The sequence below is a fragment of the Taudactylus pleione genome, unplaced genomic scaffold (genome assembly GCF_031769625.1).
Source record: "Taudactylus pleione unplaced genomic scaffold, aTauple2 ptg000487l, whole genome shotgun sequence".
Lineage (NCBI taxonomy): Eukaryota > Metazoa > Chordata > Amphibia > Anura > Myobatrachidae > Taudactylus > Taudactylus pleione.
In genome coordinates this window covers 6815945-6839013 of record NW_028284889.1, presented here as the reverse complement: position 1 = coordinate 6839013, position 23069 = coordinate 6815945, and the positions used below count along the sequence as shown (strand labels likewise).

General features: G+C 41.8%; 1 protein-coding gene across 1 annotated transcript in view; it reads left to right on the top strand.

Moving 5' to 3' along the window:
* The first annotated feature begins 1491 nt into the window (after positions 1 to 1491).
* Positions 1492 to 23069, top strand: part of VPS53 (VPS53 subunit of GARP complex) — a 235492-nt gene continuing 213914 nt past the window's right edge. Inside the window, exons 1-2 of the mRNA XM_088449555.1 lie at positions 1492 to 1625; positions 11812 to 11892. Of these exons, the coding sequence (XP_088305681.1) occupies positions 1542 to 1625; positions 11812 to 11892 (165 nt within the window). The 5' untranslated portion in view covers positions 1492 to 1541. The remainder of the gene's footprint in view (positions 1626 to 11811; positions 11893 to 23069) is intronic.

Here is a 23069-nt window from a genome sequence, read left to right as displayed (position 1 = left end):
CCGAAGCTAGTTAACCCCTGCACAACTACAGCTTCTTATTCAAAATGTGGTGCCTATGCCAGCTTTACTGCCCTATTCATGCCAAAATCCTTGTTGGTCAAGTGAAATGACAAGTGAGTCATATGTACCAGACCACCCTCTGTGAGTTTCAAGTGTAACATTTGATGACCGAAGCTAGTTAACCCCTGCACAACTACAGCTTCTTATTCAAAATGACAAATTATGGAGCCTGTGCCTGCTTTACTGCCCTATTCATGCCAAAATCCTTGTTGGTCAAGTGAAATGACAAGTGAGTCATATGTACCAGACCACCCTCTGTGGGTTTCAAGTGTAACATTTGATGACCGAAGCTAGTTAACCCCTGCACAACTACAGCTTCTTATTCAAAATGACAAAATATGGAGCCTGTGCCCGCTTTACTGCCCTATTCATGCCAAAATCATTGTTGTGCCAGGAAAATAATAATTGTAAACTTTGTGAGGGACACAATTCTTTGTTTACATAGTGTTAGTTTAGTGATCTAACTTTATTTAAATGTTTTAATGTAACATGGCCGAATAAGAAGCCAACTTCAGCCTCGTCATGGAATGTAGCATTATATAAACCAAACCTTTTTTATACAGAGAAACGGAGCCTAAACATGTCAGAAGTCTAATTGTGCATGCATTTCCTCTCATTGGTCTCAGTGTAAATAAATAAGTAAATAAAAAGTGGTCCCTGAAAGTTGTACTGAAATTATAGCAGCTTCCCTACTTTGTAACGAATCTATCTGTCATGGTTAGAATAAACTTATTGCATAGCACTCTCATACAATAAATCAATTCTGAAAGTGGCATTTGGGGGCGCGATGTGGCTTATCCTCTGCGATTTTCTTCCTGTACAGTAAAACCAATAGAGGGCGTAGTTTTTTTGTTTTCATTTGATCAGAACTATTTTCCCGAATCCTTTGCAACCAATAGATGGTGCCATGCAGGAGACGCACTCAGTCTGAGTAGTGCTGGTTATACTGGCAGTAAGTGCTGCCTGCGCTTCCTGTTACATTACGTGCCCTGGGTGTAGACGCTAGAGCGAGTACTGTACGGCCGGAGGAGCTGTTTCCTGTGTATCCAGCAGAGGGAAGAAAGGCTTCAACATCATGTCGTTCCAGTATAAACTATTCTGCCCTTAATCTTTATAATATGTGTGCTCATCTATATTATAAACAGAAATATATATATTATAATCAGTAGAGCAGGAGCTGACATATTTGGTAGTAGTAGCAAATTGATTTCAGTTTAATTTACGGTGCCTTGAAATATCGTAGATAATATTATAGAATAATATCGTAGATTAATTGACAAACTACATGCCCCAGTTGCGGGATTTTTAGTATTTAAATCAACAGCCCACATAAATACTACTATACCCAATTTAAACATGGCTGCCAGGGGTTCAGTTCACGTCTCTATGGTAACTACTTTTGCTCCCAGGTTACACTGCGGTCCAGGAAGTGGCTAGTGTTGTGTCTAAGCGCCGGACCTCAGAAGCAGCAGCTGGTTGGGATGGAGGAGGAAGAGTTGGAAGTGGTGGAGGAGCTAGAGGCTGTGCTGCACCTGGCCCCGGAGGTGCAACAGGCTATAGAGCAGGTGAGGATGGAGTAATGGCACTGGCTGGGTGGAGACCACTTGTCTGTCACCAAGGAAACGTTTAGCAATGTATGAAGTGGGGACCCTGTGTCATATATGCTGTGCATGGCAGTGTTCGTGCAGTATAACTTCTACCCAGGTGTATTTCATAAATATAACAACGTGGTTGCCAATGTCATATGTACCCTACAGATTAACGCAAACATTAGTTATTGACGCCAAGAAGTTAAGTGTCCGTGCATGATATCAATTTACATATCTGTGATTGAAATTAACAGCTGTATCACAGATATAAAAAATAAATGTATGGGGTCTAATCAGCAACAGTGATGATGTTGCCCAGAATATTATCGGGCAACATCGTCACGAAATTTATCAATTATTAAAATTTATGGCTGCTAATCAGCAATATTTTGCTGCTAATCAGCAATATAACGTGCCGCTATAACGCTTCCCGCTTCGCCTCTTTACCAAGGCGAAGCAGGAAGCACTACCAATGAGATGTATAAACATCTCATCGGCCGGAGAGGGGGAGTGTTAACTCCCCCCTCCGGCGCTACCCGCTAGAGACAGCAGCGCATCAGCCTAGTGCTGATGCGCTGTGTCTCTCTCCCGGCCGGCTCCACTGAGCATGCGCGGGATCTCGCAAGTATCACGAGATCCTCGCGTGGAGCCCTGGAGCCGGCAGCCGCCGCAGCAGGGACAGCGCTGTCCCTGCTGTGGGGATAGGCTAACGCCAGGCTGTAGCTGTCGATAACGACAGCTACAGCCGGCCGAACGGTCATGCGTTATGACCGTTCGTACATGGCCCTGCCGTCGGCGCTGCTATCTTGTAGATAGCAGCGCCGATAATGACGGGCGCATAGCGCCACTGTCATGTATCGCCCAGACCCCCGATCATACATCGGGGAGAAGCGGTATCAGCGCACATAACGTGCGCTGATACCGTTTCTGGGCTTCGTACATCTCCCCCAATATGTGCCTCCTACTTTTTAAGGGGCCAAAAGTAATGGGACTATCAACTCAAAAGCTATTTCATGGACAGGTGTGGGCTATTCCCTTGTTATTTCATTATCAATTAAGCAGGTAAAAGGTCTGGAGTTGATTCTAGGTGTGACACTTGCATTTGGAATCAGTTGCTGTCAACTCTCAATATGAGATCCAAAGAGCTGTCACTATCAGTGAAGCAAGCCATCATTAGGCTGAAAAATCAAAACAAACCCATCAGAGAGATAGCAAAAATATTAGTTGTGGTCAAATCAACTGTTTGGAACATTCTTAAAAAGAAAGAACGCACCGGAGAGCTCAGCAACAACAAAAGACTCGGAAGACCACGGAAAACAACTGTGGTGGATGACAAAAGAATTATTTCCCTGGTGAAGAAAAACCCCTTCACAGCAGTTGGCCAAATCAAGAACACTCTCCAGGAGGTAGATGTATATGTGTCAAAGTCAACAATCAAGAGAAGACTTCACAAGAGTGAATATAGAGGGTTCACCACAAGATGTAAACCATTGGTGAGCCACAAAAACAGAAAGACCAGATTAGAGTTTGCCGAACAACATCTAAAAAAGCCATTACAGTTCTGGAACAACATCCTATGGACAGATGAGACAAAGATCAACTTGTACCAGAGTGATGGGAAGAGAAGGAAAGGAACTGCTCATGATCCCAAACATACCACCTCATCAGTGAAGCATGGTGGTGGTAGTGTCATAGCGTGGGCATGTATGCCTGCCAATGGAACTGGTTCCCTTGTATTTATTGATGATGTGACTGCTGACAAAAGCAGCAGAATGAATTCTGAAGTGTTTCGGGCAATATTATTTGCTCATATTCAGTCAAATGCTTCAGAACTCATTGGACGGCGCTTCACAGTGCAGATGGACAATGACCCGAAGCATACTGCAAAAGCAACCAAAGAGTTTTTTAAGGCTAAAAAGTGGAATGTTATGCAATGGCCAAGTCAAACCCCTGACCTGAGTCCGATTGAGCATGCATTTCACTTGAAGACAAAACTGAAGGGAAAATGCCCCAAGAACAAGTAGGAACTGAAGACATTTGCAGTAGAGGCCTGGCAGAGCATCACCAGGGATGAAACCCAGCGTCTGGTGATGTCTATGCGTTCCAGACTTCAGGCTGTAATTGCCTGCAAAGGATTTGCAACAAAGTATTAAAAAGTGAAAGCTAGATTTAGGATTGTTTAGTTTGTCCCATTACTTTTGGCCCCTTAAAAAGTGGGAGGCACATATAGAAACCGTTGTAATTCCTACACCGTTCACCTGATTTGGATGTAATTACCCTCAAATTAAATCTGAAAGTCTGCAGTTATATATATATATATATATATATTATATTAAAAAATCTGTTCGCACATAAATATACACGTATACAGGGTAGTATAAAGCCTGTATACACATGTCAATCAATTTCGGCAGGTTTAACAGGCTCTAGGGTGACTTACCCATCGGCAGTCACCACAAACTAGAGATGGAGACTGGGAGGAGTTACAAGATCCTGCAGAGACTTATGGGAAAATGTCCCCCTGTCCCTGCAGTTTTTTGGAAATTTTGTTTTTTTTTCTTCATATAACGCCACTCTGAGATGGCGTTATATAAAGTAAAGATTTTGAGTAGTTTAACGCTTTTTGCTTTGCTGAATAGCAAAAAGCGTTAAAGCACTGTAGAGAACAATGGCTGATCCCTACAGTGTGGTACTCAGCGAGATGGGAAGTAATGGAGAAGATAATTACGTTATCTTCTCCATTATCCCATTGCTGAATAGGGGATTTACATAAAACATGTGGAAATGACAGTTTCTGCATTTTTTTATGTAAAAAAAATCATTGCTGAATAGACCCCCATGTATGTGATATATTGTCAACTATAAAATGGTATCAGGGTTGCCTACCTTCAGCTCCCTCCTTCTGGGAGGGAGCTGTCAGACTTCAATGAACTGGTGCAACTCTCATGGTCAAAGTATTGCATAATCCTATAGCTATTCGGTTAAGAGACAGGGGAGCAGCAAGTGTTGATTAGCAGCGGCTTGTTGAGCAGAGAGGAACAGCCTGTTAATTGAGAGGGGGAGTTGTTTGGAACATTATATAAAGAAAATTGGTATTCCTTTAACAGATTGTGATTGAGAAGCAGTCTGGGTCTGGAATAATCAGCATGGGGTCCCCTAGTATGTTTTGGCCCCTTTACAACTGAACTGTCTGTCCCCCCTCCCCCCCCCCCCCTGCCCCCGGTGGAATCGGCAGCACAAATATCGGTTGCTCTCAAGAGGCCACTATGTAAAAATCTCATGTTTTTAAAAGTTGCCTTCAATTATTTATTCATTATCTGCTGTCCAAACAAATGTTACCAGGATTGGTAGTATCCATTTGACTATTTACTTTTTTGTGTAAGTATGCAAGGAATGCCATTCTGTAGGTATATTTTTTAAGCTACCTCGAAATACATAACTTTAATCTCCACTTTTTTGTACGTTCTGGCTGTCTACTGTCTCCTATCTCCGGCTGCATAGAGCTCTCCGTTAGTAGGGTCTACGCGTGGCCAGGGATTGCGTAGCGGTTTCAGAGGGATAGTGGTATGACCATGAGGGGAGGGGGGGGGGTTGTTGTACTTCCTGGCACCATTGTTTTATGTGAAATGTGGTCCTTTATTACTGGAGGTGGAGCAGGGGAGCTGTGCAGAGCAGTGAGGGGGCCTCCATTTTACTGTATCCATTCAACTGTGACCATTTTGTGGACTAGTATAGTGTGTATTACACACAGAGCTGTGCTCCTTACTTCTGTAATTTTTTTGGGGGGATATTCGCCAGAGGAGTCTGTGCAGAGTTGCTTTTGCTTAAACCACTTGGTGAAGCAGCTGGACCAGTCCGAAGCAGGTATGTCTTCCACATGCTAGATGAAGGTCTCCACTGCAGCTTCCGGTGACAAAAAACAAATCCCACACATCTTGCGCTTGATTTGTGGGAACACAAATAAATAAATCGCAGGGGGCCTGGTCTCGACTGTACAGCAGATGACCAAGCTCCTGGATGCATTCATGGAGCAGAAACACCACCACTTTCCTGGACTTGTGTTTGAGTGGTGTGCAGAATTTGGTGCTGAAGATAGTCCCTGAAACACAAGGAGCGCTGCGTCCGACCTGTGTCCGCCATCACAGAGGGCAGCGTTGCTGCCATGTGGGCCATAGTTGAAGTGGACGCCAGGGTGACCATGGCCCAGTTAGAGAAGGACATAGTCATCTCATCGGGATCCATCCGCTCGATACTCTGTGAAATGCTTGACCTGAGCAAGGTTTCTGCACGCTGTTTTGCTACTGCGCATGTGTGAAAAGTCTTGGAAACCCTGCACACCTGTGATCCAAAGTGAGCAATGCTTTTCACAATTGTCTGTGGAATTACTAACACTTAAGAAGGGGTTTGCAAAAAGTGCCAGTTTCATGGTCGTGTTGTGGGAGTATCGCCGGCATGTCTGGGGACACTGCTGCGTTCCCAATTGCAAATCTAATGCTTCAGAGGAAATGCTTAGTTGGATTAGGACATGATATCTAGAGTAGACCCTAGGCTACCACAAATCTCGATTGTGTGACCGATATTGCGTTGATGTTGGTGGTTTTTACAATCTCAATTGCAAATGCACAGACCACGCAGTCTGAAAGTGTGCGTCTCACCACTCATACACCCCATCACACCGTCTTCCACAAAAGAAAAACTGAAATTGGCATTTGCATATTCCCGCAACCGCTATTGCAAGAGCGGCTGTGACCGTTGCTGCATTACCAGCCATCTCTGAATCAGTCCCCTAAGTCATATACTTGTCACTCAATGGTCATCATCAATAGTTTTAGTGTATATATTCAATCTGTCTTGTTTTGACCTTTATACTACTAAGTCAGTGGGCTCGCTGCTCTGGTTTGCTTTCTGTTCTCTCTGTGCGTGGCATTTGGGCACATGGGTTCTTAAGTACCATGAAATATCTACAAGCGCTCACTACTACTTACATTACAGAATGCAACACTGTCCACAATATCATTCTTTTTTACTCTAAATACATAACAAATTCCACCGACCATCATGAATGTTCTGTGTTCAATTCCGTCATCTATGCTTGAAACCTGCCAACCCAAGCCACCATGAAAACAGCATACACAGACTGCAGAAAGCGATCCTGAAGAGAAACCAGGGACCCATTGGCTCCAACCCCTGGATTCCCAAAAAAGCAAGTCACACAGGGCCATGTACAACAGCCCAACTCGTTTCACCCAAGTTCTAGCTGCATTCCATCCTTGTCTTAGGGAACTTCACAAATTAAAAAAATGAGGGGCTGCTTTTAAACTACCAGTTGTGAGAGTGAATAAGCGGAAGTCACTGGTATCTGTTTCTGTAGAAAATGAAGCCACACTTTTGCTCTTGATACAGTATAGTAGTGCCTTAATGTAACCTCTAGATACAAAAGTTAATAGAAATATTAGATAGTCTTCATTCTATCACCCTTCACCTGTCACAACTTCCTCTTGCAGTTCCTCTTTCCTGCCTGGGGTGTCGCTCTCCTCTTCTCTGGTACTTCTATTACACTCAGCTGATGCAACACACTTCTGGTATACAGACCAGTGTGTGCTAGAAGCACCAGAGCAGTGTGTGACACCCCAGGCGGGAAAAAGGAACTGCATGGGTTGTAACATGTGCAGGGTGCTAAAATGAAGACTGTATTAGATAGGCTGCAGATGATAACCGTAAACCAGTCGACAATCAATGAAAAGTTCTTGGTTCTCAAATGTGCATAAACAATGTATCTTTTTGGTATATGTTAAAGTATTCAATTCCTAATACTAATTAAAAGATACAAATAGAATCTGATTATACTGACCTTAAAGTTTGTATTTCTTTAGGCATTTCTTCACTATTTGATGGTAATTTAATTGGAGGGACAAAAAAACATGGTCCTAAGTGACCCACCTAGTGTTCATTCTAGCACCTTGCACCTGTCACAACCTGTGCAGTTCCTCTTTCTTGCCTGGGGTGTTGCTCTCTGCTCTGGTGCTTCTAGCACACTCTAGTCTGTGTCTCAGCAGTTTGTTACATCAGCGGAGTGTGCTAGAAGCACCGGAGCAGAGAGTGATACCCAAGGCAGGAAAGAGGAACTGCACGGGTTGTGACGGGTGCAGGGTGCTAGAATAAACACTACCCACCCTTTTCGCAACTGTTCTATGATTTCAGAGGTGGATCTGACATCTCTTCTCTTACTTTTTAAATTGCTTTTGCTCCATTTACTTTATTACAATACCAGTGGCTAAGGGGCCCTAGAGTTCAGAAACCCCTTACCAGTTCCTATTAGGTGTCATGTGATCCCAGAACAGATTAAGACCCTAATCTCAAATATATTTTGCTTATGACATAATTAGGAAGGTTAGTGGTAGCATAAAACTCAAGTTGTGCAAGGCACTTCTTTGATCTGTCTGTTATATTTGTAGTTTTTTTGTACTAAATAATTCAGTTTCTTGACTACAATGGTGTCGTACATTATTACATCTATTGCTAAGTAATCATGCCCCAAACTGTTGCATTGTGAAAGGATTATCACACAGTCATAACATTGACAGATTCTGGGAACAAATAAGGGAATTCAGAAGTAGAAAAAGAATGGCACTTAGCTGAGAGGTGAGCTCAGTAACTGTATAGCATATTATTTTGTATTCATCTATCTAATGTTTCCATTAGACAGACACAAAAGGTGGGCTTAAAGTCAGAGTGCTTTTAATACATTCTATCCTGTCTTCTCCTCCTGTTTTCAGCAGAGTAAGCAGTGATAGCGTCCTGGGTGACACAACCTATTAGAGTTAATGTGGCTATCAATATGAAATGCGAGTGGTTATGCTGCTTGCAGTAGATCTTCTGACAGAAGGTTAAATCCGGGTAGAATGCACTTTGGCCAAGGTAGATGTGATGTTGAATATGTAACGTAGTTGTTGGTGCTGCTGGCGGTTAGTCCACATGTAGTACAGCTTAACCAGTTCTTAGATTTATTAAATCAGGTAGAACAACAAGTACCATAGGACACAGGGATATCACAGGTGTAACAGCGGTATGCAGAGTATATAAGTAAACGGCAGCCTGGAGCTTAGGGTGTTGCTGGGCGTTGTAGTGCGTCTGGTGTGATTGCAGTAAATACACCAGCGGATGGTAGCACTGGTGCCCTATACACTAGTGGTGATGATACAGTGTGCTTGCTGTTTGGTTTGTGTCTCTGAAAACTCTGAGTATCCTGAGTCCCCATGGAATGCCAGGGAGTAAAGATGCATGGAGAGGTCGCGCTTGACCGTAGCGTATATCAGGGATTGGGCCTGTCTAACTGCCCTTGGGAGGTCCTAGTGACCGCGGAGTCAGCCTACCTTGCCACGGTACTGGGAGGAGACAGCGCAGGAGTGCTAATACCAAGCAGACTATGTTAGGGACCCATCTTATAGGGTTCATTTTGATGTGGTGGATGAGCAAACAATTTTGGCCAAACTTGTACTAAGAATCTCACTTATACGCCATTTTAATTGTACAGCCATTGCCAAAAGTTTTGAGAATGATACAAGTATTGGTTTTCACAAAGTTTGCTGCTTCAGTGTTTTTAGACCTTTTTGTCAGATGTTACTATGGTATACTGAAGTAAAATTACAAGCATTTCATAAGTGTCAAAGACTTTTATTAACAATTACATTAAGTTTATGCAATGAGTCAATGTTTGCAGTGTTGACCCTTTTTTTTCTAGATCTCTGCAATACACCCTGGCATGCTGTCAATCAACTTCTGGGCCACATGCTGACTGAAGGCTGCCCATTCTTGCCTAATCAATGCTTGGAGTTTGTCAGAATTTGTGGGTTTTTGTTTGTCCACCCACCTCTTGAGGATTGACCACAAGTTCTCAATGGGATTAAGGTCTGGGGAGCTTCCTGGCCATGGATTTTGATGTTTTGATCCCCGAGCCATTTAGTTATCACTTTTGCCTTATTTCAAGGTGCTCCATCATGCTGGAAAAGGCATTGTTCGTCACCAAACTGTTCTTGGATGGTTCAGAGAAGTTGCTCTTGGAGAATGTGTTTTGGTACCATATTTATTCATGGCTGTGTTCTTAGGCAAATTTGTGAGTGAGCCCACTCCCTTGGCTGAGAAGCAACCCCATACATGAATGGTCGAAGGATGCTTTACTGTGACCATGACACAGGACGAAGACTTTTGGAGGATGGCCTGGTGTCAAGAAGGGCAGCAAAGAAGCCACTTCTCTCCAGGAAAAACATCAGGGACAGACTGATTTTCTTAAAAAGGTACAGGGATTGGACAGCTGAGGACTTGGGTAAAATTATTTTCTCTGATGAAACCCCTTTCAGATTGTTAGAATCTGGAAAAATGCTTGTTCAGAGAAGGAAAGGTGAACGCTACCACCAGCCCTTTGTCATGCCAACAGTAAAGCTTCCTGAGACCATTTATGTGTGGTTTTGCTTCTCAGCCAAGGGAGTGGGCTCACTCATTTTAATTTTGACTAAGAATACAGCCATGAATAAAGAATGGTGCCTAAACATCCTCCAAGAGCAACTTCTCCCAACCATCCAAGAACAGTTTGGTGACGAACAATGCCTTTTCCAGCATGATGGAGCAACTTGCCATAAAGCAAAAGTGATAACTAAATGGCTAGGGGATCAAAACATCAAAATTTTTGGTCCATGGCCAGGAAACTCCCCAGTCCTTAATCCCATTGAGAACTTGTGGTCAAACCTCAAGAGGTGGGTGGACAAACAAAACCCCATAAATTCTGACAAACTGCGAGCATTGATTAGGCAAGAATGGGCGGCCATCAGTCAGTATGTGGCCCAGAAGTTGATTGACAGAATGCCAAGGCGAACTGTAGAGGTCTTGAAAAAGAAGGGTCAACACTGCAAATATTGACTCTTTGCATAAGCGTTATGTAATTGTCAATAAAAGCCTTTGACACTTATGAAATGCTTGTAATTTTACTTCAGTATACCATAGTAACATCTGACAAAAAGGTCTAAAAGCACTGAAGCAGCAAACTTTGTGAAAACCAATACTTGTCATTCTCAAACTTTTTGCCCATGGCTTGTAGAGTTTATCAGGATTTTTTGACTATCATTGTTCTTAGCACACAGGTGCACACTGAGTACTATGTCCCCTGTATTGTACTTCAAATCTCAGCATGGTAGCACCTCTTATTATGTTTAAAATTAGGGTGTGCAGTCCAAGCCCGCTCCCCCTTTCCATGCGCTTCTTTTTGTCAACATTTTTTTTGTTAGGCAAATCGAGTGCTAATGACTGCCAATCACAATGACTAAAAATAATTTTCTTTGGTATTGGACCACCGAGCCAAGGCACCCCTGCAAGTTCCCTGAGGCACCCAGTTTGGGAACCACTGTGCTAGTGCACTACAATAAAAACGGACAGATGCAAGTTAAGCATGCCCCTTTAGATTTCACCTTCTTTTTTGTTGTTATGTGGACCTTTGAATATGGTTGCTACTAGATGTATATTTTGCAGTGATATAAATAAGTGCAAGTTTTGGAGTTGGTGATTATGTTTGGCATATCCATGCACTAAATTAAAGGTTGTGCTTCTCAGAAAATGAGTGCAAATAGAAATGTGCAAACACATCTTTCTTCATATGCGAATGGAGTATCTTCACAGTCCACAGTCCTAGCTAAGGCCCTCGCCATTGTTGTAAAATTTTGAAGGGTGCTAATTTAGAAAACCTCTTAAATAGTGGAAAGTAAATTTTAATTATTTGAATATCTTTTATCATAAGAATTTGCTTAAATGTGACTTATGAGTTGTCTGCACATTGACATTTTTTGGTTGGATAATTTCTGCATTTTTAAATAAATCTGTCCAGTATTGCACCATAGGCAAAAATGGCTGTTTATCAGATGAAACCATTATCTGGTTAGATTGAATTTCTGATCAGCGAATGACGCACGTGTGCAGGTAGTGGCCAGCCGTGATCCCATTGTATAGCCTGATGGCCAACATGTCTGTCTGTAGTGTGTATGCGCAAATATATTCCTCAGCTCTGCTCATTTGTTGATTAGGTTGAACTGGCATTACCCATAGCTTATATGCATTAACTGACAGACAAAAGGTTTTGCTTTAATAGCTACTAAAATATTGTGATTCTGATTCACAGGTTTTTCCAAGCCAGGATCCTTTGGACCGTGCAGACTTTAATGCTGTGGAATATATTAATACTCTCTTTCCAACTGAACAGGTGAGTCATATCTGACTTATTACTATAAGAAATGTGTAACCTGCCTCTATGTCAATTTCATAATCATTTATTATACAATCATATTTGCTATATCTTACTGTATTCTATCTGCCTGCATAAAGAGCAGGGAAGGGGATACGTTTAAGATGCCGGCGGTTGCAATCCCGACCGCCGGTATCTAGAATCCTTAATCCCGGCTAGGGTTTTATGATAGGCGTCTATAATCCAGACGCCTGTCATTTTCCCGACACCGGCACACGGCATCCCGATCGAGGGGATGCCGGGCGCCGCAAGCGGACAGCCGCTGGGAGGGGGGGGGGTTAGGTTTACGCCACCTGGGGGGACTTAGGGTTAGGCACCCCCCCCGGGAGGGTTAGGGTTAGGCACCCCCCTGGGATTTTGGGTTTAGGCAGCGGGGAAGGGGGGGTTAGGCACTTAGAGGGGGGAGGTTAGGGTTAGGCTCTTGGTGAGGAGGTTAGGGTTAGGCACCCCTAAGGAGGGTTAGGGGGTCAGAATAGAATAGTTTATACTTACGTTTAGACGATTGGGATTTCCAGCGCTGTCGGTCTTCAGCCGCCAGGCTCTGCTGTTTTGTCGGGCTGCCGCAGCCGGGATTTGAGCTGCCGGTCATGCAGCAGCCGGCATTCCATACCGAATGCCAGGGAAGGTATAACTAGCAGCTGCTGCAACAATGTGGATATTGAGAAGTAAATACAAGTTATTTTCTCTCTGAGCTTCCTACTCACACAAGGTGAGAACATATAGAAACATAGTGTTCATTCTAGCACCCTACACCTGTCACAACCTGTACAGTTCCTCTTTCCTGCCTGGGGTGTCACTCTCTGGTGCTTCGAGCACACTCAGCTGATGCAGCAAACTGCTGAGATTGAAACCATAGTGTGCTAGAAGCACCAGAGCAGAGAGAAACTCCCCAGGCATGAAAGAGGAACTGCACGGGTTGTGACAGGTGCAGGGTACTAGAGTGAAAATTAGAAACATTTACCTGTACATACCGTGCAGTATGCCTTCAGATATCAATATGTGACTACATAAATGTGTTGGAGATGTCTTCTCACCTCATTGGCGATAAACACAAAAATATTTTGTGGACAACCATAGCTCCATCATAACCAAAAGGAAAGTACTGTTACCCTGCTTGTACGCCTTACCTTATGCAGTTTCATAATCCTCTACACAGTGGCTACCTCTGCATTAGGTTGCAGGTGTAGTATTTGTTGCAGTTTTACTCAAAACACCTTTTTTCTAGAAAGGCCTGGATGGATATTTTTTTTTAAGCCAATTGCAGGCAGTACTTTCTTATCTCGACTCAAAGGCAACAAAAAGTGGGACTGTGACAGGAAGGTTATTATGTCACACACAACTGCCTTTGAAACAGCTTATACAGTATATCTATATTTTTCTGATTTTGGTTGAGAGACGTCAGTTTATATTAGAACTGGGCAAATACTGGTAACATGGTGACTGAAAATGTGTCCAGGATTCTGGATAATGCGGTGTCCTGCTCTCCCTTCCTCCAGCATGGAGTTGGAGTGCGTCATCTTTTTATCTTTTTTTTTTTCAGGCCGCTTATGTCCTATGTATCTTTGTAGCTCCTACAACCTGCTCCTAAATTGCTCTTTCCAGAGGGCAATAAAGCAATGCATGTTAGACCCTCTGCTAATTCTAGTCACACTTCTTGATATAGTGCAAAGCACAACAAGAGAGACCGCATTGTGCTGAGTGCAAAGTTGCAACAAAGTATTCTAACAAAATGTTCCTTCTGTATTGTACAATCCTACTGTCTTGCTAAAATTAACAAACAGGGCAATTTGCCAGTGATAATAACTGCTCTAATTTGTAAATGTCAATATGATTTAAAGGCTTTTAAGGGTGTATTTGGATTAAGTAACAGCATAGTTGACACTTATTAATAGTCTGCACTTCCATGCCCTACTACTGTACCGAAATTGCATAAGGTGACCCTGATTGTAAATAAAAATTCTGAAGCCCTCTATCTCTTTAAAAAAAAAAAAAAAACAATATAGTGTAAGAGAAATTGTGAAACATCCAGTTTGTATTAAATCCAGAAGATGTGTAGACAATTTCCACAGAAAAAACACCACACAAGAGATTTATGCATATTTACGCTTACTAGACCCAGATGGGATAAGAATCTCTCTGATAAACAACACCTTCCTCTCGAGGGTCAAAACCAAAACCTTTCCATTCAAGATGACAATTAAACATAAGGAAACAATCAAACATATCTTGCTTAATACTAGCAGTTTATAGCCAACATTTTTTTTTATATTTTGATTTAAAAATATTTATGCATATTCTGGATTTATTTGATACAAACTGGTTGCTTCACAATTTATTAGAACTTATTACACTGTTTTATAGCTTAATTTGAAGAATGAAAAACTTTGAAGAAGAATAAAGAACACAGTGTTGAATGTAAATTATGTTTATTTTGTTTTACTTCAGCTATTTCATATTTGTCACATTTGTTGTTTTGAGATCTCTAGATAAAATCGAATATTAAATAATGCGAACCTAAATGAACAAGCAGTGTATTTTTATTTATTCAATGAGCCAAGTTCTTCAAGTATTGCAACTATAAACACTTAATATAATTCAATAGTAACATTTCACCGGATATGGAGGAATTTCCTGCAACATGTCCATGCAGTAAGGTGCTTTTGCAAACCAAATTATTTATGTAGAGGTATGATTATAGAGCCACTAATTAGAAATACAGGTTGAGTCTCCCATATCCAAATATTCCGAAATACGGAATAATTTTGCAATGACTGAGATAATGAAACCTTTGATTTTTGATGGTTCAATGTACACAAACTTTGTCTAAGGCACAAATTATTAAAAATATTGTTTAAAATTACCTTCAGGCTGTGTGTATAAGGTGTATATGAAACATAACTGAATTTCATGTATGTACAGAAACTTTGCTTGAGCCACAAAATTATTGAAAATATTATATAAAATTACCTGCTGGCTGTGTGTATAAGGTGTATATAACACATAAATGCATTATGTGTGTATATTGGTGTCCCATTCCCAAGATATTTCATTATGATATGCAAATATTCCAAACTACGGAATATTCAGTTATGCAAAATACCCCTGGTCCCAAGCATTTTGGATATGGGAGGCTCAACCTGTATACTCTGGATGCACATATAAATTTATATGATCCAAAACCTATATATAGTATACGTGTGCTTTTATGCACATGTAATATAGGTAGAAGTCAAAAGGTTTTATAATGATTAATTTGCATTAGTGACCTCTCATCGATATTATCATAATTTTTTATAGCATCATCCAAACCCTTTGCAATAGATTTACTATGATTTTAACAATTTAACTATAATCTCTTAATGTATTCATTTATTTGTTCATTTTAAGTTTATATAGCTTTACCTAACTATATTAGTTAGAGATATATATACATTTAATGTATAAATAACCCAATTATTTTTCATTATTAACTATATATTGCTTTATATTATATGTAGCTCTAAAATCATGGTTTGTCTATTTTCATGTGAATTTATTTATCTTTATACTTATATTTATTTGTATATTTATTTGAAATGAATTATTGCAATATCTAATTATTTGTTAAGATCTTAATATTCTGTTTATAATGAATGTTAAATACAGTCTGTCATTGTAGCAGTTTTGCAGCATGTGTGGTTTAAACTAGGTGATCCTGAGTATTAGCTTTGAGTAGAAACAAATCAGGTGTTGACTATAATATAATTAAAGCTCACCTTAAAACAGGAACCAGCAGAACTTGCTGGACACACCCCTCTGAAGAAAGCCCCAGCTGGGGAAGAAACGCGTTAGAAAAACAGAATACTCTGTTTCAGCTGACTATATAATCTAATTGCCAGCCACTAATACGAACAAGCCAGAGCTCCAGGATACGCAAGCTCCCTGCACTATTGGTGGTCCCTGGTCCGGCATTTCCAGCCTTACACTTAGACCACGACGGGACCTGCAGTGGCACTCGCACAACGAGGAGACGGGAGGGCGGTGTCTGCCACCCACATTGTGTGGTTGAGGAGCTTTTTCCATAGCGCTTTCAGTTCTCTGAACACTATCTTCAATTTGGTCTATCCGGCGTCCATACAGCAAGGAGACGGGAGAGCAGTGTCCGCTACATACACTGTGCGGCTGATGATTTTCTAACACAGCACTGTCAGTACTCTGAACACCACCTTCAATTTGGTTTATTCCCTCTGGTTCAAATATACAAGAACCGGGTGAGTGACAATATATCCCCGTACAAAAGTACAGAGTTAAATTGAATGCGCTGTCTATATATAGACAATATTAATACAAGCACCATTGAAAGTGACACACACTTCTTTCTGCTCACTCCGTTTCACAATATTGTGATTAAAAGTGGATACTAGCAATTTACAATTTTTCTCTAAGCATTGTTACTACTTCTTATCCATTGGTGAACTCCCTATATATGAACCACTTAGCCGGACGTGGCTATTTGGCTAGGAATATTTAAGACACTGTGGATATTCATGCAGATCATTTTTTTATATCAGAATCTATCCTAAGAGAATTTTTTCTGTAATTTCAATATCAGCTGATATCACCTAATTGGATGGGTATTTAATTACAACATTGTTTGTGGTACCTAGTATATTGTCATTTTTATGTTTTTTTATAGGTTTATATTTGTATTAAATTTAATTTTTATATTTAAAATCACAAGGTGCTGCTGTTTTATACCAATAAGAACACGGTTATCAGTTTTTCTTTTATGCTTATTGGTTTGCTACCTTTAGCATAACTGCTGCTTATTATTGGTGCATTGATTTACTTGATTCAAGGGAAATTTCCCTAGACCTCATTCTTTGATTTACATATATTGTCCTATTTGATTGCTATCCATTCCAGCACCTCAGACTTTATTCCTCTCTTCCATGCAGAACTGCTTAAAATTATACACCTTTCTCACCCAAACCCAGTGACACTGGATATTGAACACGGGTTCAACACACATTGCACCTCTTCAAACCACACTTTGGGCCCAGGAAATTCTAGGTCTTCCCCTTTCACACTATACCATAATCTGCTATGCAGAACAGACTGGGGGGCTAATAAAGGAGAGGAATTGCAAAGCTGCACGCAAGCCGCTTTACAACTTTGTCTTTGCAAATATCAAACAAAATTTAAGACAACATAACAGAAAACTTCAGCGTGCATAACTATTCACCCCCCTAAAGTCAGTACTTTGTCGAGTCACCTTTTGCGGCAATTACAGCTGCAAGTTGCTTTGGATAAGTCTCTATGAGCTTTCCACATCTTGCCCCTGGGATTTTTGCCCACTCCTCAAGGCAAAACTGCTCCAGCTCCTTCATGTTGGATGGTTTCCGCTTGTGAACAGCAATCTTCAAGTCTGACCACAGATTCTCAATTGGATTGAGATCTGGGCTTTGACTAGGCCATTCCAACACATTTAAATGTTTCCCCTTAAACCACTCGAGTGTTGCTTTAGCAGTATGCTTCGGGTCATTGTCCTGCTGGAAGGTGGACCTCCGTCCCAATCTCAAATCACAGGCGGACTGAAACAGGTTTTGCTCAAGAATATCCCTGTATTTAGCACCATCTATCTTTCCCTCGACTCAAATCAGTTTCCCAGTCCCTGCTGCTGAAAAACATCCCCACAGCATGATGTTGCCACCACCATGTTTCACTGTGGGGATGGTGTTCTTAGGGTGATGGGATGTGTTGGGTTTGCATCAGACATAGCGTTTTTCTTGGTGGCCGAAAATTTAAGTTTTAGTCTCATCTGACCAGAGCACCTTCCTCCATACATTTGGGGAGTCGCCCACATACCTTTTGGCAAATTCAAATCGTGTCTTATTTTTATCACTAAGTAATGGCTCTTTTCTGGCCACTCTTCCATAAAGCCCAGCTCTATGGAGTGTACGGCTTATTGTGGTCACATGCACAGATATACCAGTCTCTGCTGTGGAACTCTGCAGCTCGTTCAGGGTTACCTTTGGTCTCTGTGCTGCCTCTCTGATGCCCTCCTTGCCCGGTCTGAGTTTTGGTGGGCGGCCCTCTCTTGGCAGGTTTGTTGTTGGTACCATGTTCTTTCCATTTGATGATGGATTTGATGGTGCTCTGGGGGATCATCAAAGATTTGGATATTTTTTTATAACCCAACCCAGAATTGTACTTCTCAACAACTTTGTCCCTGACTTGTTTGGACAGCTCCTTGGTCTTCATGGTGTGATGCCTCTTGATTAGTGGTGTTGCAGTCTCTGGGGCCTTTCAGAAAAGGTGTGTTTATACTGACAGATCATGTGACTCTTAGATTTCACACAGGTGGACATCATTTCACTAAGTATGTGACTTCTGAAGGTAATTAGTTGCACCAGAACTTTTGAGGGGCTTCATAGCAAAGGGGGTGATTTCATATGCACATGCCAATTTTCAGAATTTTATTTATAAAGATTTTTTTTATATATGCTTTTGATATTTCACTTCACCAAATTAGACTATTTTGTGCAGATCCATCACATAAAATTCAGATAAAAAAAATAAATAAATTACAGGTTGTAATGTAACCAAAATGGTCAAAAGGGGATGAATACTTTTGCAAGGCACTGTACATACACACAGATTGTGTTATTTGCTCACTTTGCTTTCCTGTATCTAATGTTAGATTTTGCCTAAAGATCTGAGTCTCTAGTGTGATAAATATGCTAAATGAGTAAGGAGCGAATTTATATTCACAGCACTGTATATTGTCTATACACCTGGTATAACGAGGTAGACAATGTTTCTACAGCAGGTAGTTCTGTGGCATTTTGCAACGTACAATTCAAGCAATTGTAGACTGGTGAGGTACAGCATAATATGATGTTAGCATGGCCTGCACAAAATTGCAAGTTTCTATCTAGGTAATGGTTTACATAATGAAACCTGTAATCAACTTGACATAGGGCTCAAAAAGTTCTACTTTGTCTCAATGGTCTATAGCATATTCTCCCGAAAGGCTTTGTGGATCATTCAGATGCTTCTTGGCAAATTACAGGCAGTAATCAACATCATAATCAAACAAAGTTCTCTCCATCAAAATTAATAATGTAAGACTGATTCTCTAATCCTCTAGTTGCGGGCTAACAGCACGGCCAATTGAATACCTCCGGGAACTAATTCCCGGTGCTATTGTACATCGCATTCAATGGAATTCCCCCGGTGGACGCAGTAGCGATGTCGCATGCAAACAACCGTTGTTGTAAGTCTGAGAATGCGTCTGAGTTGCACTTTTTATGCTTCCTGTTTGTAACTGCTCAGAGACGCAGAACACGGGGTCTGTGGATTTTAGTGGGAGTACCTGGAAGGTAACGGGTGGCTAAGTAGACACCTTCGTGTCCATACTCCTTCTTTTTTTTTTTTTGTGTCTTAATTAATATTTGCACACCATCCGTAGACTTCTAGTAAACCGTTCCCCAGAGGAAAAAAGGGCATAGGCATTGGGAGAGTACTTGCTTATCTGTACCAGAATTATGCTGTTTGTACAAATAATTTTTGTGTTACTTTTGTAAGACTAAATAATAATATCTGGTTGTCTGCAGTTCACTAATTGTCACAAAGGCAAAGTAAGTTCTGGGGATAGCTGCTGATGTAGAAATTCTCAGTAGCATTCAGACTTGAAATGTTTTTAAAAATAATAAAATTATATATAAAGCTATATTGTATGGGATTGTAGTGTTAACAAAATTATACATTTTGCATCCACTAGATGTCGCTGTTCACCTTTTGTACATCAATATTACTACATCATGACAATACAGTTACACCATTGATTCCTATCTCACCTAATAATCTTCTTCTGGTTTCTAGTTGAATTTATTGGTCAGAATATACTACTGCTGGCCATACACCTGTGCGGAAAAGAAATATGCCTGCGCTCGCTTTTACCCATATCATACATGTTACCAGCAGCATGGCAATATTAATGCCATAAATGTATACAAAACAGAAAAACATTTGCTATCGGCGCTAACAATAATGTACTGCAAATTTATGTGTGTGCAGCAAATAAAGCAAAGGGGATTTTGTCATGATTTGATCAAAGCATTTAAGCCTGCAGCCCAGCATCAAGGGACCCCATTTTTCTGCAGGTCCCAACACTAGCATATATGCCCAGCACATCATTACATTGCAGTTAAATGTGATCACCTCCTAGATACAGAGGGACACATCTATACAGGGGCTTGCTGTTAGCCACACCCAACTAGCCTTTTATAGCCTTAATTGAAAGCTGCCATGATAGCACAAGGCAAAATTTTGAAACAAAACAGAAAAGAAATATGCCCGCGCTCAGTTTTACCCATATCCTACATGGTACCAGCAGCATGGCAATATTAATGCCAGAAATATAAGGCTATAAAAGGCAACTGTTTTTCCATACACTTGTGCGACCAGCATCAGATAAGATTCATTTCATGACTCCCCGGAGCTCCCTGGCAGTCCCAGCTGCATATTTGCGTATTTTCTTTGCACAAGATCTGTCGTACGATCGATCGTGTGCCTCACGTGCTCATCAGGAAAACGTCATTGAAATGACATGAATGGACACACGATGCATCGCATGCACAAAATACACTGTACGATCTGCACACAATACGATGGATAATATGGGCTGCACTTCTGATCAAACGATCAGTTTTAGGTGCTGCGGGAGCACGCATCGGATCGTATCCTAATAAAAAAATACACGATTTCCACACGATCCATTGTACGACTCGTCGAAAATCGTCCCGAAAACGTGCAGGTGTATGGCCAGCATAAGTGTATGCATACAAGATTTAAGCACATTCTACCAAATGATGTCAGTTACGAACCTGATGGGAGAACTCTTGTGGATGCAAGTGCACAGAAAAAAGATAAAGATTTTTGTGATTTTTTTTTTTTTTTCTAGTGCCACTTCAAAAGTGAAAGCAAATGTGTTACAACAGTCTTGCTTGTGTTATGGGTTACAGCAGTTGTGACTGTTTTTATGGGTTACGGCAGTTGTGACTGTGGTGTTATGGGTTACGGCAGTTGTGACTGTGGTGTTATGGGTTACGGCAGTTGTGACTGTGGTGTTATGGGTTACGGCAGTTGTGACTGTGGTGTTATGGGTTACGGCAGTTGTGACTGTGGTGTTATGGGTTACGGCAGTTGTGACTGTGGTGTTATGGGTTACGGCAGTTGTGACTGTGGTGTTATGGGTTACGGCAGTTGTGACTGTGGTGTTATGGGTTACGGCAGTTGTGACTGTGGTGTTATGGGTTACGGCAGTTGTGACTGTGGTGTTATGGGTTACCGCAGTTGTGACTGTGGTGTTATGGGTTACCGCAGTTGTGACTGTGGTGTTATGGGTTACGGCAGTTGTGACTGTGGTGTTATGGGTTACGGCAGTTGTGACACTGGTGTTATGGGTTACGGCAGTTGTGACACTGGTGTTATGGGTTACGGCAGTTGTGACACTGGTGTTATGGGTTACGGCAGTTGTGACACTGGTGTTATGGGTTACGGCAGTTGTGACACTGGTGTTATGGGTTACGGCAGTTGTGACACTGGTGTTATGGGTTACCGCAGTTGTGACTGTGGTGTTATGGGTTACCGCAGTTGTGACTGTGGTGTTATGGGTTACCGCAGTTGTGACTGTGGTGTTATGGGTTACCGCAGTTGTGACTGTGGTGTTATGGGTTACCGCAGTTGTGACTGTGGTGTTATGGGTTACCGCAGTTGTGACTGTGGTGTTATGGGTTACCGCAGTTGTGACTGTGGTGTTATGGGTTACCGCAGTTGTGACTGTGGTGTTATGGGTTACGGCAGTTGTGACACTGGTGTTATGGGTTACGGCAGTTGTGACACTGGTGTTATGGGTTACGGCAGTTGTGACACTGGTGTTATGGGTTACGGCAGTTGTGACACTGGTGTTATGGGTTACGGCAGTTGTGACACTGGTGTTATGGGTTACGGCAGTTGTGACACTGGTGTTATGGGTTACGGCAGTTGTGACACTGGTGTTATGGGTTACGGCAGTTGTGACACTGGTGTTATGGGTTACCGCAGTTGTGACTGTGGTGTTATGGGTTACCGCAGTTGTGACTGTGGTGTTATGGGTTACGGCAGTTGTGACTGTGGTGTTATGGGTTACCGCAGTTGTGACTGTGGTGTTATGGGTTACCGCAGTTGTGACTGTGGTGTTATGGGTTACCGCAGTTGTGACTGTGGTGTTATGGGTTACCGCAGTTGTGACTGTGGTGTTATGGGTTACGGCAGTTGTGACACTGGTGTTATGGGTTACGGCAGTTGTGACACTGGTGTTATGGGTTACGGCAGTTGTGACACTGGTGTTATGGGTTACGGCAGTTGTGACACTGGTGTTATGGGTTACGGCAGTTGTGACACTGGTGTTATGGGTTACCGCAGTTGTGACTGTGGTGTTATGGGTTACCGCAGTTGTGACTGTGGTGTTATGGGTTACCGCAGTTGTGACTGTGGTGTTAAGGGTTACCGCAGTTGTGACTGTGGTGTTATGGGTTACCGCAGTTGTGACTGTGGTGTTATGGGTTACCGCAGTTGTGACTGTGGTGTTATGGGTTACCGCAGTTGTGACTGTGGTGTTATGGGTTACCGCAGTCGTGACTGTGGTGTTAAGGGTTACCGCAGTCGTGACTGTGGTGTTATGGGTTACCGCAGTCGTGACTGTGGTGTTATGGGTTACCGCAGTCGTGACTGTGGTGTTATGGGTTACCGCAGTCGTGACTGTGGTGTTATGGGTTACCGCAGTCGTGACTGTGGTGTTATGGGTTACCGCAGTCGTGACTGTGGTGTTATGGGTTACCGCAGTCGTGACTGTGATGTTATGGGTTACCGCAGTCTTGCCACTGGTGTTATGGGTTACGGCAGTCTTGTCTGCATTGCAGAACATTTTGTTCAACAGTTTATAACTGACATAGAAGTATATTTTAAAGCATTGCTTTCTTTTTCTAATAAATGCTGTGTTACCAAACCCTATTAAACAGTAATGTGATTTACCTAGGAGTCATTAAATAACAAAAATCAAAATGTACATTAACCTATAGCAAACATTTAGACATTTGTTTTCTTGCCTA